The following is a 17,918-nucleotide window of genomic DNA, read 5'->3' on the forward strand; positions in this document are numbered from 1 at the left end:
GACAAGTGGACAGGTGGTTATCATGTATCGAGATATGCACAGGGAAAGTAATGGGATCCTGAGTCAAGAAGGGCTTCCCCGAGGAGGAGACACATGCAGAGAGAATCATAATAATGTCTGGCACCTGTGGCATGATTCCCACATACCAGGCACTTACTCCTCTCAAGAACCCCATCACATATTATTATCCCATTTTACAGATAAGGACACTAAGGAATGGTGAGTTTCGGGAACTTAATAAGGTTATATATCAAATAAAAGGGTATTATGGGGTTTGGACCCAAGCAGATTGGAGCTGACCACCTAACCCAGGGTTTCTCATCCTTGGCACTATTGACATTTTGAGCCAAATCATTTTTTGTTGCAGGGGTAATGCCTTGTAAATTGTAGGATGCTTGGCAGAGTCCCTGGCCCCTGTCCACTAGATGGCAGTAGCATCTACCACTTGTAAAATCCAAAACCAAAAATCTGTAGATATTGTCAAATATCCCCTGGAAAGAAAAATTGATTGAGAACCATTGACCTAACCTCTTTGGCCTCTCTAAGCAAGTAATGATGATTATGATGATGACGATGATGATGATGATAATAATAATTTACAATACTGTTTGCCAAATGCCAGGCACTCTCCTAAACAATATCGGTTATTAACTCATTTAATCATCACAATAATCTTCTGATATGGGCACCATCATTCTCTGTTCCAAAGAGGAGGATGTTCGCAGAGAACTTATGTAAATTGGCTATGGTCATACATCTTCTATGTGGTGCCTGGCTTTGAGCTTGGTGAATGTAGCATAGGATCCCACCCATTTTACAACAATGCTATACTGTTTTTTGGTCTCTGTTGACTGAAGAACATTTTATTGAGCTAGGCACCCTTAATGCATGCCTATAATCCCAGTGACTCAGGAGGCTGAGGTGGGAGGATCACAAATTCCAGGCCAGCTTCAACAACTTAAGCAAGAACCCACCTCAAAATAAAAAATAAAAGGGATAGAGGAGGTGGCTCAGTGGGTTCAATATTCAGTCCAAAAATATAGAACAAGATATTGGCCAGGGAATCATGTGTGCAAATGTGAGACACATTCAGGAAACCATATCTTCAATGTGACTGGAACACACATGTGTGGCAGATGCCAAAACACAAAGAGAGCATGGTTACAAAGGAATAAACTGCATGGTCCACATATAGCTCAGGCTGCATCTTTTGGATTGGAAGATAGAGTCCTTGAAAATTTTTCAGCTTGCAAGGGGCATGATTGATGAATATGGACAGATTTGACCAGGTAAGAAGGGCGGGCTTAACACTCCTTTGGATTGACTTGGCCCCTGTCTGAGTGTCCATAACCAATGGAAATCAGAGTCCTAATTTGCAAACCTGAGATGACATGGGTGGTGGAAGAGAATGCAGAACAAACCCCAGTCTAATTGGGGTCATCCCGTCCCCTAAATCCCTGCCCTGCCTAAATCAGTACTGGCCATTCAGGACAGAAGCCCAGGCTCCCAACTCAGCCCACTCAGGCTGCTTATCCTGCTGCTGTCCTCTATCTTCTTTCCTATGTGGTGCTGGGTGTAGAAGTCCCACCATGTCCTGGCCCTGAACAAGGTGTCTAAACACAGGAAAACCATGGAAAGGAATAGCTATTGTTGCCTCCAGGGCCCAGGGTCTTCCATGGCTGTTTGGATTTCAAGAGAGAGCAAATTCTTCTTTAAACAAAGGCTGCAGAAAAACCTCCCTGGCCAGAACACATTCCTCCTCTGTTGGGCCCTTCCCCCTTGCAGGACAGCAGATGGCAGCACCAACAAGATTGTCAAAACCAAAAGTAAAAGCCCCAATTTCAAGTGTGTTTATGCACTTCCTGCCTTTACACGCATGTATTATTTCTGCTTTTGCTCTCCACCCACCCCCGCCCTCTGCTCCTCCTCAGTTAATGAGAAACAAAATCCAATGGACCCAGATGTAAGTTTAGAAAGTGTGAGAACTAGAGGCAGGGGAGGAATATCACTTTGTCTTTAGACAAAGCCCAAGTGTATTCCTGGTCCCTGGGGCACCCTTGTTCTCACTTATCCAGTTCCCCAGGATTAAAAGAATCCACAAAGAGCCAGGTGTAGTGGCACACGCTTGCCTGTAATTCCAGCTACTTGGGAGACCATTAGGAAGATCTCAAGTTCAAAGCCAGCCTGGGCCCTTGAACACTGTTTCAAAATAAAATAAAGCGGGGAAGACTAAGTGTGTAGCTAAGTGGTTGAGTGTTTGCTTTGCATATATGAGGTCCTGGGTTCAATCCCCAGTACCCTAAGGAAGAAAAAGAAAAAATGGACAATTCCTAGTAGAGCAAGGAAAAGGAAAAAAGGATCCACAACTGGCCTCCTGAGGCAGAAGGATCGAAGGCTTGAAGAAGCCAACCTTGGCAATTTAGCAAGGCTCTAAACAACTGTCTGTCTCAAAAATAAATTAAAAAAGAATAAGGGATGCAGCTCAGCGGTAAAGTACACCTGGGTTCAATCTCTGGTACTGAAAGAAAAAAAAAAAATCCCCAGAGTCAGAGTCTCACACAATTTTCAAGATCTGTGACTTCATCCTTCTAATCCTCTCTGGCTTAGAAGGGATGATCCAGTCACGCTTATAATTTTAAATGTCTTTATTTTGTAACTAGTAAAGTGACTTAATAACATTACAGAGATTTCACTAAGCATCCTTTAAATCGCCCATAACCCTGTGCTCTAATACGACACAGTTGTTGGGGGAATTTGCTCATGGAGTTTTTTATAGTTGTGAATATAGTGTACTTGCAATTTGTAGCTTGCTTCTTTTCATAGCTAGCCTGCAGGAATCTCAATCCTCCTACCTATATTTGGGGACCTTAAAACAGACCAGATATGGCTTGTACTCTCTAGGGGCTCACATTGGGATAAGGGAACAGGGGCCAAAGTGAGTGAGTGACGCATTAGAATAAGGTGACCTACTGTCCTGGTTTGCCTAGGATTGACAGGTCCATGTTTCAGGAAACCCCTCAGTCCCAGCTCAATCATGATGATTTCTAATTGATCACCCTGTTAGAAATAAGTCCCCCTGAATTAGACCAGTTCGGAGTTCAGAAGTCCACTGTAATTTATATATTGTCCTTTTAGCTAGACCTTTTTTGCCTCTCCCCACCTTTGTTTGCCCTAGGGTAGCTGTTTTTAAATTTTATAGACTTTAAAATTATTGCAGGGGCTGGGGATGTGGCTCAAGCGGTAGCGCCGCTCACCTGGCATGTGTGCAGCCCGGGTTCGATCCTCAGCATCACATACAAACAAAGATGTGTCCGCCAAAAACAAAAAATAAAATAAAATATTAAAAAATTCTGTCTCTCTCTAAAATTCTCTCTCTCTTTCTTAAAAAAAAAGATTTTAAAAAAATTATTGCAAACCCTGAAGAGCATTTGCTTATGTAAGTTATTTCTATTAATATTCAATGTTTTCGAAATTAAAACAGAAAGCCAGATATTGTGGCTCATGCTTATAATTCCAAAGTTGTAGGAAGCTGAAGCAGGAGGATCACAAATTCAAGGTCAGCCTCAGCAACTTACTGAGTCCCTAAGCAACTTAAGGAGGCCCTGTCTCAATATAGAAAATAAAAAGGGCTGGGGATGGTGGCTCAGTGGTAAAGCACCGCTGGGTTCAATCCCCAGTATCAACAGAAAAAAAATTTAAAAGAAAAATTTAAAACACAAATATACACAACACACATTTCAATAGTTATCAGGTGATAAATCATCACAGATCATGTAGCCTCTGGTATGCTCCACTGTATACTCATGAGAGAATGAGAGGGAAAAAAAGCAAATAGTATCTTAGTGCTTTTATAAAATCATTTTGACCTAATAGACCCCCTGAAAGGATATTAAGACTCTGGCCCCAGAGGGCTTCCCAGACAATGCAGAGAGCAACTGCTCTCCAGAGAAACATCTACCAGGAATTCAGAATACACCCTTAACTTCTAGTCTTAAAGTTCATATTTGTTACAGGTAACATGAAGGAAATTTGTAACCTTCTGAGTTCAGCCACTCATCCTATATGCTATAGTTTCCGTATAGATAGAATCTACACATATTTTTATTTTTAATTTTTTTTATGTGTGGTGCTGGGGATTAGAACCCAAGGCCTTCTATATGCAAGGCAAGCACTTTGCCAACTGAGCTATATTCCCAGCCCTTTAATTTTTACTTTTTAGTTTCTTTTTCTTTTTTTATTGGTGCATTATAATTATATAAAAGTGGGATTTGTTATAATATATTCATACGTGCACAGAATAAAACAGTATAGTTTGATCAATTTCATTCCCCAGTACCCCCACTTTCCCTCCCCTCCTTCCCCCTAATCCCTTTTCTCTATTCTACTAGTCTTCCTTCTATTTTTTTCTTTTATTTTGTTTTTAATTTGTTATAATTAGTTATACATGACAGTAGAATGCCTTTTGACACACTGTACACAAATGGAGCACAACTTCTCATTCCTTTGGCTGTACGTGGTGTAAATTCACACCAGTAGTGTAATCGTACATGTATATAGGGTAATGATGTCTGTCTCATTCTACTGTCCTTCCCATCCCCACAGCTCCAACCATCCTCTCACTCCCCTCTGCACGATATATTTTATTTTTATTATTTATTTATTTATTTTGGTACCAGGGATTGAACCTAGGGGCACCAAACCACTGAGCTACATCCCCAGCCCTCTTTTGTATTTTATTTAGAGACAGGGTCTCACTGAATTGTTTAGGGCCTCGCTAAGTTGCTGAAGCTGGCTTTGAATTTTCCATCCTCCTGTCTCAGCCTCTGAAACTGCAGGGATTACAGGTGTGAGCCACAACTCCGGGCACATCTCTACATTTATAAACCTTACAATACAGTATGATAATTTTTGCTTTAAGGCTTTTTATGTATTTTAAAGACCTTGATAAGGAAAATGTATTTTACATTCACCTACAAATTTACTTCTTTATTCCAGCCTATGGCTCTGCTCTTCCATCTAGCATCATTTCCCTTCAGCCTGAAGAACTTTATTCAGCATTCTTCACAGTGCAGGTCTGCTGCTGACAAAATATGTGGATTTATTTCATCTTCATATTGGAAAAATATCTTCACTCGAAAAGAAACTTGGCTGCCTTTTTTTCTTTCAGCCTTTTAATGATGTTATTCCACTGTCTCCTAGTCTGCCTAGTTGTTGATGACAAGACAATGACATTGAAAATATTCCTCTCTGTTTTGTTGTGTGTCCTTTTTCTCTGACTACTTTCAAGATATTTTCTTTATCTTGCTTTTTTTTTTAAGTTTGACTATGATATGTCAATGTGTGCTTTTTTTATTTTTTACTTTCAACTCTGCTTTGGGGTTACTAAGATTCTTGAGTCTAAAAATACGTATCTCTCACTAAAATGAGAGAAAATTCAGTCATTGTTTCTTTGAATATTTCTTCTGCATCATTCTCTTTCTCTCTCTCCTGAAATTCCAAGAAAACACATATTTGGTGTATTTTTTTTTATATTGTCTAAAGGTTTCCTGGAACTTCTGCTCTTTTAAAGAATATTTTCCTCTGTTGGTCAGAGGAAAGTTCACTGACTCTTCCTTCTGCCATCTCCACTCTTCTGTTACGTGTGTGTGCTTCCAGTAGGCTATTTACTTAAGCTACAAACTGTCTTGAGATAAACAATAGCTCAAATGTAAGTTCAGATCTTTTCAGCTTAGTGGAGTCTGTTCCATGCATGCATTATTTAGAGAAGCAAAGGTAGAAATATCTGATACACTCAAGCCGCTTCCAGCCTGGTTATGAGCCAAGCATCACACAATGAGAGGAAACCCACTTTTAGAGGTTGGAGCTCGAGGGAGTGGCTCAGAGGCCCAATGCTACAACCTTCACAGCCTATTCTAGCATCCACCTGTGGCCCCAGAGAGATCAAAGTGAGCAAAAGCTGCTGGTGATGAAATTAAGGAAGGAGTGCCAGTTCTCCCTTGGTCCTGCTCCGTCCCCACAGCTCTAAAACCCACATCATCAACTTCTCATCTTTCCTATCTCCCCACCCAGACATGGACAAGTGTGCCATCCTGCACTGCCAGCCCTAAAAAGCCTGTGTCTGCATCTATGCCCATAATTACTTAGGTAGCTATTCTGCTTCTCCTGCCCAGGCTAGAAACCAGAGAGCAACAGCCACTTCTGTGTCCCTGCAAGCTGGAGAAGAAGCCTAGGTGCAGGGGAGGTGGTGCTGCAAACAGGATAGAAGCACAGTTGTAGGCCTCACACCAGCTACACACAGCTGTCAGGCTCCATCTCCAGGGCCAAGTCCCTGGAGACTGGACCCTGGACTCCAACACCCTGCAGCCACACCACTTAAGTGAGAACAAAGCAGATCCTCATATTCAAGTTGTCAGATTCACCCAAACAGGGACCCATACATCTAGCCCCAGACTGCCACAGTCACCGGCTCTAGGGATGTCACTGTCTCTTTCTCTTTTGGCTTCCTGTCCTCTTTCCATCCAGCACTTTAACCCCTGTCCATGAAGGGGCAGCCAATGTCCTGGTTTTCCCAGAACTTGCTTTGTTATAAAACTGAAAACCCAGGAAGCCCCTCAGTCACATGCACATCAGGACAGCTGGGCCTCCTATGTGCTCTGGAGCCTCCTTTAAAGGCCTTTTTCCTCATTTCCTCCAGAACATCTCCAGGGAAGTCCTCTCATACCTGCTAAACTAGTATTCCAGTCCCCACCCCTCTTAGGAATAGCTCAGGAACCGAGGATAGTTCTGACCCTCCCTGATTTTTCGGGGGGAATAAGCCCTGACCTGAGCCACACTGGTTTCTCCCCAACAGGTGGGTTGTGGGATTGGAACCTTGAGCACCCCATGAAAGCAACTCTGGATTTCCAACTGCTATATGTGATCCTAAGAGTTAGATGACAGAGTGGGTTTCAGTGCTTTGGGGGGGAGGAAGAAATCGCAGCCAGAAGGGCCTGTTCCTCAAAAGATGAATTCTGGAGATCATCCCCAGGTGTATTTGGGGTTGGGACGTGGTGCACAGGGTAGAGTAGATTTCTAGACTTTGCCTGGGACATCAGGTATGACTGACCATCTCTGCCATCCCCTTATAGCTATGGACTGTGGCTCTTTCAAACCTTTTTAATCTGGAAAAACCAAACATCCAGAACATACCCTGTTAGGGTTTATAACTTGCTGCCTTTGTGGAAAGCCAAGTTACTAAAAGTAAAATGGAAGAAACAGTAGATTCTTCTCAGACAAGTATGTGTCTAGACCTTTCATACAATTGCTTCCTCTGAGGACTAGACCACCTACCTCCACAAGGGCTTCCTGGCCCACTGCCAAGCCATGAGTGACAGTCCTTCCCGGGAGTGTAGTGAGAGAGCCTCTGACCCCAATTGTCCTCTTGTATCTGCTTAAGAAATTTGAAGTGACAGCTGAGCTGATTCCTAGGGATGTGGGGATACTTGAGCTCGCCTGTGGCCCTGACCATGGTAGATAAGGAACTTCCAGAGGTTATGGGAGGATTTAAAAGACTATATAAGCCAAGCAGCAAACACCTGTAATTCCAGTAACTCAAGAGGCTGAGGCAGGAGGATCACAAGTTCAAGGCCAGCCTCAACAATGTAGCAAAACCCTGTCTCAAGATAAAAATAAAAAACCGCTGGGGAGTGAGCTCAGTGGTTAAGTACACATTAGTACCAAAAATAAATAAATAAAATAAAAGATGATGTAAGTCAAATGACCCCAACCCATCTTTGGTGAAAAGGGAGAGGAAAAGAATGTTCAAGTTCATGGGTCACAGGTTCTCCAAGCTGCAGGATGTTAATGTAAGTGAGTGGGAGGGAGAGAGATGACTAGTTAAAGGCTCAAGCCATCATACCACATGTGATACACAAACAGTAAAAATTAGTTTTTACTGTGTACAAAAATTTTTTTTAAAAGTGTCAAAAGGTGGTGCCCTCCACTCTGATGCCTGAAGGCCAGCATGGTTTTGGAGATTGTTTTTCCCAGTTGTGGTGGATGAGCTATTGGACAGCAGGTGGCACTCAACCCAGAGAATTAGAAAAAGGGAACTAGTTACTCAACTCATTTCCAGTAACTTCTCCCTCCTCCCCACAGGGCCTTCTCCAGCCCCACCTCCTGTTCCCTGGCCTGGGCCAAGTCCTCTAGCAGGTTCCAGATGTCTGGTCCCAGAGTTGGGGAGCTATCTCTGGAGAAGCCCTCCCTCCACAAGCTGCCCAGGCAAGATGTGAGTGTGCCCTGGAGAGAGGCCTGGAAGAGGAAAAGGGTGAGGAGAGGGGGGATAGGACAGGGGATAGGACACACGCAGCCTATGTACACATAGCCCACGCACACACGCACAGAGCAGTTAGTCCAGAGGGAACTGGAGTTTGCTTATGGCCTCTAGCAGCCTTCTTCCCTGGAGCTGGTCAGGCTTAATGCTCTGAACAGGAAACATTTAAATGTCCCCCTCTTGTACCCTCATTGCTGCTTCAGATCCGGGCAGAAGGCAGCCCTTCTGCAGATGAGACTCTCCAGGGAGAGGAGCAATGGCAATGTCCTCAGAGGGTGGAAAACTGAGTTCTGCAGCTCAGGCTGAATGGGAGGCTGTAGGAATTGGGTGGGGAAAGGGTAATAATGAGGGAGTAGACAGGAAGTGGCCAGGCCTCAAAGGCCGAGGCCAAAGTTACTGGCCCTGCCTTTGCCACAGGCCTTCCTATTCCTTATTGTCACTTGGCCATGGATATATGTTACCTTCATAAATCCATGGCCTCCCCTACTCACAGATGCTGGCTCCTCCTCTGGGGAGTCCTCCAGTCTTACCCCACACAGGGCTCTGTGCCCTTGGCCTAGTGACTCCCCAAGGAGATGACATCTCCTGGGTACCCAAAGCCATATCTTAAAGGCCAAGAGAGCAGCACTGAGGCTCCAGAGGGTTTTACTGTGAGGTTAGTCTTCCAGGACTTCGACTTGGAGCCATTTCCAGAAGGGGATTCTGTCACAGTGAGCTCGGGGAGAGGGCTTTCAGGGACCCTGGTGAGGGAGACTCCCAGGGGCAGTGGGAGGTGAATCTGCCCTGAATCGCCCATCTGGGGGGGCGGGGGGGATGAAGAGTGCAAGTCGGGGAAGTGGCAGTCTACCCAAAACATGGCTTCCTACCAGTGTCTCTGTCCCTGGCTACTATGGAGTGCTGGAGGACAAAAGAGAAAGTGGCAGAACAGGTCTTGCATTTTAGACTTACAAAAGGAAACATAAACATTGCAGCTCTAGAGGAAAAGGTCAAGGACTCACACATCAGCCATTGTTGAGTCCCTGGGAAAAGGGAAGATACCCCAAGACTGGGTGAAGATACCCCAAGACTTCTTAGGGCATGGGCATTATTCAGAATGAGGACATTTTTAGAATAGTACTTTATATTGTCTTTTGGCTTAAATTTTGTTTATATCAAAATAAAACATGCACATAATTTTTTTTTTTTAAAAAAAGCAGGGTCTTTCAAGGCTTCTAATGAGAAATAGCAGTCTGCAGTCTACTCCTCTCGCCCCCTTTTAAATGCTGCTCCCCAGGAGCAATCCTTTCCAATTCATGTAAGGGTTTCATTTGGTATTTACCTTCATATATATGAATAATGCTTATTATATTATGCATTGTTCATTTTCAGTCTGTTACTTTTCAATTTTAGTCTATTATTCATTTTTCATTATTTCTCATTTCCTATTAATTCCAACCATAGAAAATAAGGACTGGTTTTATCTTTCTTAGTCCTTCACCATCCACATTTCCCTTGCCCGATTTTCCCAGTTTATCAATGTTATCATTATTAGTTGAATCTATACTTATTATTTCACATTTGTGCACATAGTATTCAGTAATTATATTTCCTTCTCTAACTTTTGGGTTTCCCAGGAGTCAGTAATGACATGGAGTTCTCTAAGGGCGGGAAGGTTGTTGGGTTTTGTTTCAATTTTTAGTTTGCTTAGTTCTCCCTGTAACTAATTTCTTCCAAACTCTTATCCAGGAATGTACAGCTTTTCTCAAAATACTGAGGCACAAGCTGGGCGCCGTGGCACCCGCCTGTGATCCCAGCAGCTTGGGAGGCTGAGGCAGGGGGATAGCAAATTCAAAGCCAGAGTCAGCAACTTAGTGAGGCCCAAAGCAACTCAGGGAGACCCTGTCTCTAAATAAAGTATTAAAAAGGCCTGGGGATGTGGCCCAGTGGTTAAGTGCCTCTGGGTTCAATTCCCAGTACCAAAAAAAGAAAAAGAAAAAGAAAGTGTGGCCTTTGAGTGCCAGAGAGGTGCAGACCTTCTAGGTGGGACTGGAGTCACACACCAACTAACCCAGAAGTGACCCTGTGTCCAACAGTGGTGCAGACTCACTGCATACTTACCCGACCTCTCACTCCTCCGTGTCTTCCTTTCAGATCTCAGCTAGTAGGATGGATCTGAGCCAGCTCTGTGGTAAGCAGGGCTCCTCTCTGGGCAGCCCCCCTGGTCAGGGGGAGTTTGTGTCCACAGGGAGGAGATTTCGGCTGACCTTCCGTGCACACACTTCCTCCAAAGACAAGACCACCCATCTCCACAAGGGCTTTCTGGTCCTCTTCCAAGCTGTGGGTGAGTATCCCTTCTTGGGTGCAGGGAGAGAGCCTCTGTCCCCAGCTATGGTCCCGGTGTTGTAGGACAGATGAAGCTGGACACTGAGGAATCAGCAGGAAGCAGTATTGGCTGTAGCCCAGGTCCAGAGGAAGGCTTTCACCTAAATCAGTTCATTTCTCTGAACCCAAAGTTCAGAAATGTTTAAAACTTTATACCCAGTGTATAGGGGGAGGGGGAGCTCAGAGACTCACAATCTGCAGAAGTCCACATAAAAGTAGGTTTTTTTCTATTGTTCTAGGCAATCAACCCAAGCCTGGATACAAAAATAACTCTAGGACACTCTCTGTGAAAATCAGTGCCTGGGAAAGGGACAGTTGCCTCCCCTTCTCCCTCCCCACACCCCACCAGCTGGTTTTTCCAAGGAACCTAATTAGCACCAGCACCATCTACTCATCTACTCTTTTGGACACCCCTCACTCCCCCACCTCTCCACACCCCCACCCCCACCCATGGGGGCATAGGCTTGTAATCCCAGGGGGTCTCCGAGGATCCAGTTCAAAGCCAGCCTCAGCAAAAGCAAGAAGCTAAGCAATTTAGTGAGACCCTGTCTCTAAATAAAATACAAAATAGGGCTGGGGATGTGGCTCAGTGGTCAAGTGCCCCTGAGTACCCTCCCCCCCAAAAAAGACTTTCCCCAGAATCTAACTACTTTCCTTTGAAATGTAAACAGCCCTGTGAAGGCTTCCTGGCTAAGGCTAGAGGCTGTGTTAAAGGGGCCTGTGCTTCCTTCATCACACTCTGCTTTTGTAAACACACTTTCCGCCTAAAAACTCTTACAATCATATGTAATTTTAGACTAGAGAATTTACTACACTAGATAGCCCATAAATGTTGTGAAAAACTAGTAAAGGGGTTCTCAACATCTGGAGTGCTGATCTCCTCCGGGCCCACAAGATAGTTACGACAAGATAGAGCAACAGGAAATAGGAAGCTTCACCACTTTTGAAACTCTTTTGCAGAAATTCTTGCTGATAGTCTAAGAACAATTATGGTGAGGGTCTCTGGAGAAGCTTAATTAAAATTTTCTGTGGAGTAGGGGGTGCCACTATACTGGTATCTTGAAGGGACAAGTGGAAACTTGAGTGACTGCTGAGGCTAGGGGTTCAGGGACATCTGGGCGGACCCCATCCTTGACCCTACTAGCAAGCAGTCCAATTAAGAGGAAATCATTGCTTAGCTCCAGCCATTGTTTCCAGGCAGATTTACAGTCCCAGTATTTACAGATCAAGAGAAGCCAAAAAGAGTTTTAAGTAAAATTCTAGATTTTTCAAATGGCGACTCAGACTTTTTTTTTTTTTTAAGTACTTCCATGTGTTAAATTAAAAGGCAAAAACACAGTAGATAGTGTGATAAGTGTTCCTCTGATCTCTGGCCCTTAGGTCCTGGTTACTTTCTCCAGAAACAACTTTGCTTTCCGTTTCCTGGGTATTCTTCCAAAATATTCTATACACTTTGAAGATACATTGTGTGTATGTGTGTTACATACTAAATACAATGTTCTAAATTGTTTTTTCACTTGCTATATCTTTCTTAAAAATTATTTAATTATTTAGTTAGTTAGTTAGTTAGTTGTCAAGGGACCTGCATTTTATTTATTTATATGTGGTGATGAGAATCAAACCCAGTGCCTCACACACGCCAGGCAAGCCTTCTACCATTGAGCAACAACTCCACCCTCTCACTTGCTATATCTTAACAATCATTCCATATGCATAGGATTAGCATTGACTCATTCCTTTTTAATGATAACAGAATATCCCTTTGATTGACATGTCATAATTATTTAATCAGTTCTCTGCTGATAGATATTTTGCTGCCATAAACAGTGATGATGTGGATAGCCTTATATATACATTTCTGAGTGTGTGTAAGAGAGCATCTTTAAGTCTTAGAAATTGAAATGGTCAGTCAAAAAAGACTTGCATTTTTATTTTTGGTATTGTTAAATTCCCCTCCATAAAGGTTTTACTGATTTACACTCTCACCAACCATGTTTGGAAGTCTCTGTCTCCCCCATATCCCACTTAGCCTTAGTTATTTTTGAAGTCTTTGCATGTTGACAATCAGTTAATAAGAACTAGCTCAATTTTTTTTTTGGGGGGGGTACTGGGGATTGAACCCAGGTGTGCTCTACCACTGAGGTACATCTATAGCCCCTTTTTATATTTTATTTTGAGACATGGTCTCACTAAGTTGCTGAGGCCAGTCTCAAATTTGCCATCCTTCTGCCTCAGCTTCCAGAGTTTCTGGGATTACAGGTATGTGCCATGGCACCTGGCCTTCGAATACTTTTTTAAAAGCACTGTTCAAGTCAAACAAAATATAGTTATGGCTAGAACCAGCTCCTGAGTTGCCACTTTGCAAGTCTGTGTGAGGCCTAATGACAGCTATTTTCCTATAGTTGTGAGCTGCAGTCAGCCCATCAACCAGGCCAGTGGAGGCTCTGAACCCATCATTGCACCGGGAGCCAACTCCTCCAAGATCCATAGACACTGCCAGGAACCCTATTACCAGGCAGTGCCAGCGGGTGAGTCCCCATCTGCTGAATAAGCAATTTCCATCTGCCTCACTCCCACCCAAAGACCTACTAAGGCCCTCGAAGGACCTAATCTGTTAGCCTGACACCTTCCAGTTCTGAGTCTGCTTCTTTGCTCCCAACCCCCATTTTGCTCCTCAGGGACACTCAGCTGCCCATCCTGGGGGACCTGGAAGGACAGACAGGATGGGGTGGAGATTCCTCAGTGTGTACCTGGTGAGTAGTTACCTGCCCAGTGCTGTTCTCATGGTCATTCCCAAACAAGCCTCAGCTGTAACTTGACCTGTGGGACACAGGGTACTAAAGGAAAGCCTTGGGGTGGAAAGGGGAGATGAGAGTAGATGAGCATGGTGGTGCTCGCCTGGAATCCCAGGGCCTTGGGAGGCTGAGACTGGAGGATCACAAATTCAAAGCCAGCCTCAGCAGTTTAGTGAGGTCCAGATCAACTTAGGGAGATCCTATCGCAAAACAAAAAGGGCTGGGGATGTGGCTCAGAATTTAAGTGCCCCTAGGTTCAATCCCCAGGACCACAAAAGAGAGAGAGAGAGAGAGAGAGAGAGAGAGAGAGAGAGAGAGAGAGAGAGAGAGATGTGAGAACAGAAGGTGAGGAGGAAATTAGGAAGGCCCAGAAAAGAAGAGCCAAGGAGCTTGTCCCTTATTCTTCAAGGGTCAAAGTATGTCTGAGAAAAGAAAAGCACAAGAGGATAATCAGTTGGGTGAGTGAATAAGGAAGAAAAGGAAAGTTGAAAGAAGAGAAAATTCTCTTTGTATGTATTTAAGGGTACAGACAGGCTTTCTGCCTGCCCTCCCAAAATCTTCCTGCCTAGATGCTGCACTGTGGCAGACGTGTGTGAGTGTGTGTGTGTGTGTGTGTGTGTGTGTGTGTGTGTGTGTGTGTGTGTTGGGAAGGGTGCCAAGCTTCAAGCCCAGGACCTTGCACATGCTAGACAAGTGCTCTAACCAGTAAGCTATGCCCTAGCCCTCTACCTTTTTTTTTTTTTAACTGAGACAAAATTCACCATTTTAACCATTTTGAAGTGTACAATTCAGTAGATTTTGTAAAAACAATACCTCTAATTCCAGAACATTTCCACCATCCTCCATCTGAAAAACCCAGTATCTCTAACTCTCTGTTCCTCCATCCCCTGGAAACCACTCATCTACTTTCTGTCTCTGTAGATTTGTTTATTCTGGACATCTCATTCAAGTAGAATCACACAATATGTGTCTGGCTTCTCCCACTTAGTAGAATGTTTTCAAGGTTCATCAATGTTATAATATGTATACTTTGTAGCAGTACTTTATTCTTTTTCAGGGGACAGTGGTACAGGGGGGGTTGAACTCGGGAACACTGGACCACTGAGCCACATCCCCAGCCCTATTTTGTATTTTATATTTTGTATTTTATATTTTGTATTTTATATTTTGTATTTTATATCAGGGTTTCACTGAGTTGCTTAGTGCTTTGCTTTTTCTGAAGCTGACTTTGAATTCAGGATCCTCCTGCCTCAGCCTCCTGAGCTGCTGGGATTACAGGCGTGCACCACTGTGCTCCACAGGGGACTTCATTCCTTTTATACTTTTTTTTCTTTTTTGATACCAGGGATTGAACCCATGGGTGCTTAATCACTAAGCCACATCCCAGCCCTTTTAATTTACTTATTTAAAGACAGGGTCTCACTAAGTTGCTTAGGCTGGCTTTGAATTTCCTCCTGCCTCAGCCTCCTGAGCTGCTCTTATTACAGTTGAGCACCACCATGCTATGCCCTCAGCCTTTTTATAGTTAAATAATATCCATTTGTGCCTATATACCACATTTTATTTATCCATATATCAACTGATGGGCATGTCATGTGGATTATTTTCACTTTTTAAAATTTTTTGTAGTTGTAGATGGACAGCATGCCTTTATTTTATTTGTTTATTTTTATGCAATGCTAAGGATCAAACCCAGTGCCTTACATGTGCTAGGCAAGTGCTCTGCCACTGAGCTACAGCCCCAGTCCCTTCTTTCCACTTTTGCCTATTATGAATAATACTGATATGAGTGAAGTGGCTGGATCATAAGATAATTCCATCTTTAACTTTTGGGGGAACCACCAAACTGTGTTTCATAGCAGCTGCCACATTTTACATCTCACCAGCAGCAATATGAAGGTTCAAACCCATCACTTGTAATTCACCTTTGTTTTTCCAGTACTGGGGGTGGAATCCAGGGGTACTTTACTACTGAGCCACATACCCAGCCCTTTTTATTTTTTATTTTGAGACAAGGTCTCACTAAGTTGCTCAGAGTCTCACTAGATTACTAAGGCTGGCCTTGAACTTGAGATCTTCCTTCCTCAGCTTCCCAAGTTGCTGGGATTACAGGTGTGCACCACTGCACCTGGCCACATTTTCAACCAAAGCATTACCTTCCAAATCCAATAGGATCCACAGAAAACCATAGGGCAAGGCTGAAGTTTCCTGCTCAGGGAGTGGGTTGGAGGACAGAAGATGCACATGATATAAATTAGAAAATGACATAGAAAACAGGCAAGAGGTACTAAAGACAAACTCTGCTGGCACCATGATATGGCCCAGAGGTAGTCCCACCAAGAGTCTAGAGGAATGGCTTAAAGATGGCCGAGGAGGCAGGAAAGGGAGCCCCACAGAGTCAGTCCCAAAAGTGCTCATCCAGGCTCCCCACCTCTCAGTCCACTGTCCTGAGTCCCATACAGGTTATGTGCCCAGTAGTGTCGGAGTTGACTCACTGCTTCCGTCAGTCCCTGTGGTCTACACTCATGGGTCTGTGTCATGGTAAGGTCCTGATCCCATGCAGAGCCATACCTGGGGCCTTCTTTCTGCATCCACCACAACACTCACAGAGCAGCGCTGTAATCCATGTGTCTGGTAGCAGGGCTGATTGTTCCCTTCTCCCTCTCTCTCTCCCAGTCTGTGGACAGCCAGTCACCCCCATTGCCCAGAACCCAAAGATCCTGGGTTCTTCCAAAGCTAAACTGGGCAACTTCCCCTGGCAAGCCTTCACCAGCATCTATGGACGTGGGGGCGGGGCCCTACTGGGCGACAAATGGATCCTCACTGCTGCCCACACCATCCAGCCTAAGGACAGCATCTGCCTCAGGAAGAACCGGAGCGTGAATGTGTTCCTGGGCCACACAGACATAGCCAAGATGCTGAAAGTGGGGAACTACCCTGTCCGCCGGGTCTTTGTGCACCCAGACTACCATCAGAACGAGTCCCACAACTTCAATGGGGACATCGCCCTCCTGGAGCTCCAGCACAGCGTCCCCCTGGGCCCCAACCTCCTCCCAGTCTGTCTGCCTGATAACGAGAGCCTCTACCTTGATGGCCTGTGGGGCTACGTCAGTGGGTTTGGTGTGGAGATGGGCTGGTTGACTGAGGAGCTGAAATACTCAAGGCTGCCCGTAGCTCCAAGGGAGGCCTGTGAGGCCTGGCTCCGGGAGAGGCATCGAACTGAGGTGTTTTCTGACAACATGTTCTGTGTTGGGGATAAGATGCAGATGAACAGTGTCTGCCAGGGGGACAGTGGTAGTGTCTATGTGGTGTGGGATGATCGAACCCATCGCTGGGTGGCCACAGGCATCGTATCCTGGGGCATTGGGTGTGGCAAGGGGTACGGCTTCTACACCAAAGTACTCAACTACGTGGACTGGATCAAAGGAGTGATGGACAGCAAGGACTGACCCTGGAACAATTGAGCAGTGACCAGTCGACACTGTGGAGGTTGCAGTCAAGAGAGGGTTGGGGATGAGGACGGAGCCCTGGAGGGAGAAGCAGAGAACCCCTATTTAAGTCATTGATGCAGTCAGCACATGGGAGAGAAATCCTCTCCCATCAACCTAAACCATCCCAAACAGGAAGCAGCACCCCACAGCCCCCTTCTCCCCACCCTCTACCTTCTTGCATGTTTGCACCAGGGAAGCAAGCTCTGGACATCTCTCAGCACTCACCGTGCATGTCTTTTTTTTTTTTTTTTTTTTTTTTTTAATTGGTTGTTCACAACATTACAAAGCTCTTGACATATCATATTTCATACATTAGGTTCAAGTGGGTTATAAACTCCCATTTTTACCCCAAATACAGATTGCAGAATCACATCGGTTACACATCCACATTTTTACATAATGCTTTGGCATCCCTTTCCTGTGCTTCATCTGCTGATGCAGCCTCTCCTGTAATCACCTATGGACAAGTCACCTTCTCATCCCTATTCAGAGGAAATATGGAGGAAGGGGTCTAAATTGCAATTTTGTGAGGATCACGAATTTGAAGCCAGCCTCAGCAATTTAGCAAGGCCCTAAACAACTCAGTGAGACCCTATCTTTAAATAAAATATTAAAAAGGGCTGGGGATGGGGCTCAGTGGTCAAGCACTCCTGGGTTCAATCCCCTGTACCCCCCTCCCAAAACTGCATTTTTTTTCTGAACTATCCCAAAGACCCTTTAATTGACCTTCAAATATTCAAGCTATGGGCTTCATCACCTACTACAACTCCTAGATGTAATTATCAAAATATCCCCTTTTTTATTTGACGTCTTCTCTATGCCAGGTGCTTCACATGTTATTTTACTTAGTCCTCACACTATTTTTGCAAAGAATGTGCTATTATCCACATCTTACAAATGAGGAAGCTGAGGTTCAGGGAGCTACGGTGACCTGTGTTAGTCCCACAGCTGGTGTTTGAC

The 17,918-nt window shown here is 44.4% G+C and overlaps 1 protein-coding gene across 1 annotated transcript; it reads left to right on the forward strand.

Annotated features, from left to right (window-relative positions):
- The first annotated feature begins 7,796 nt into the window (after window positions 1-7,796).
- Window positions 7,797-17,148, forward strand: C1rl (complement C1r subcomponent like). Its single transcript, XM_077799085.1, is given in 7 exon segments — window positions 7,797-7,848; window positions 8,137-8,266; window positions 8,805-9,021; window positions 10,442-10,631; window positions 13,075-13,200; window positions 13,351-13,425; window positions 16,144-17,148. Coding segments are annotated over 7 exon segments (1,563 nt in total). The 3' UTR covers window positions 16,917-17,148.
- The last annotated feature ends 770 nt before the right edge of the window (window positions 17,149-17,918 follow it).

The sequence above is a fragment of the Urocitellus parryii genome, chromosome 5, assembly GCF_045843805.1.
Source record: "Urocitellus parryii isolate mUroPar1 chromosome 5, mUroPar1.hap1, whole genome shotgun sequence".
Taxonomy (NCBI): Eukaryota; Metazoa; Chordata; class Mammalia; order Rodentia; family Sciuridae; genus Urocitellus; species Urocitellus parryii.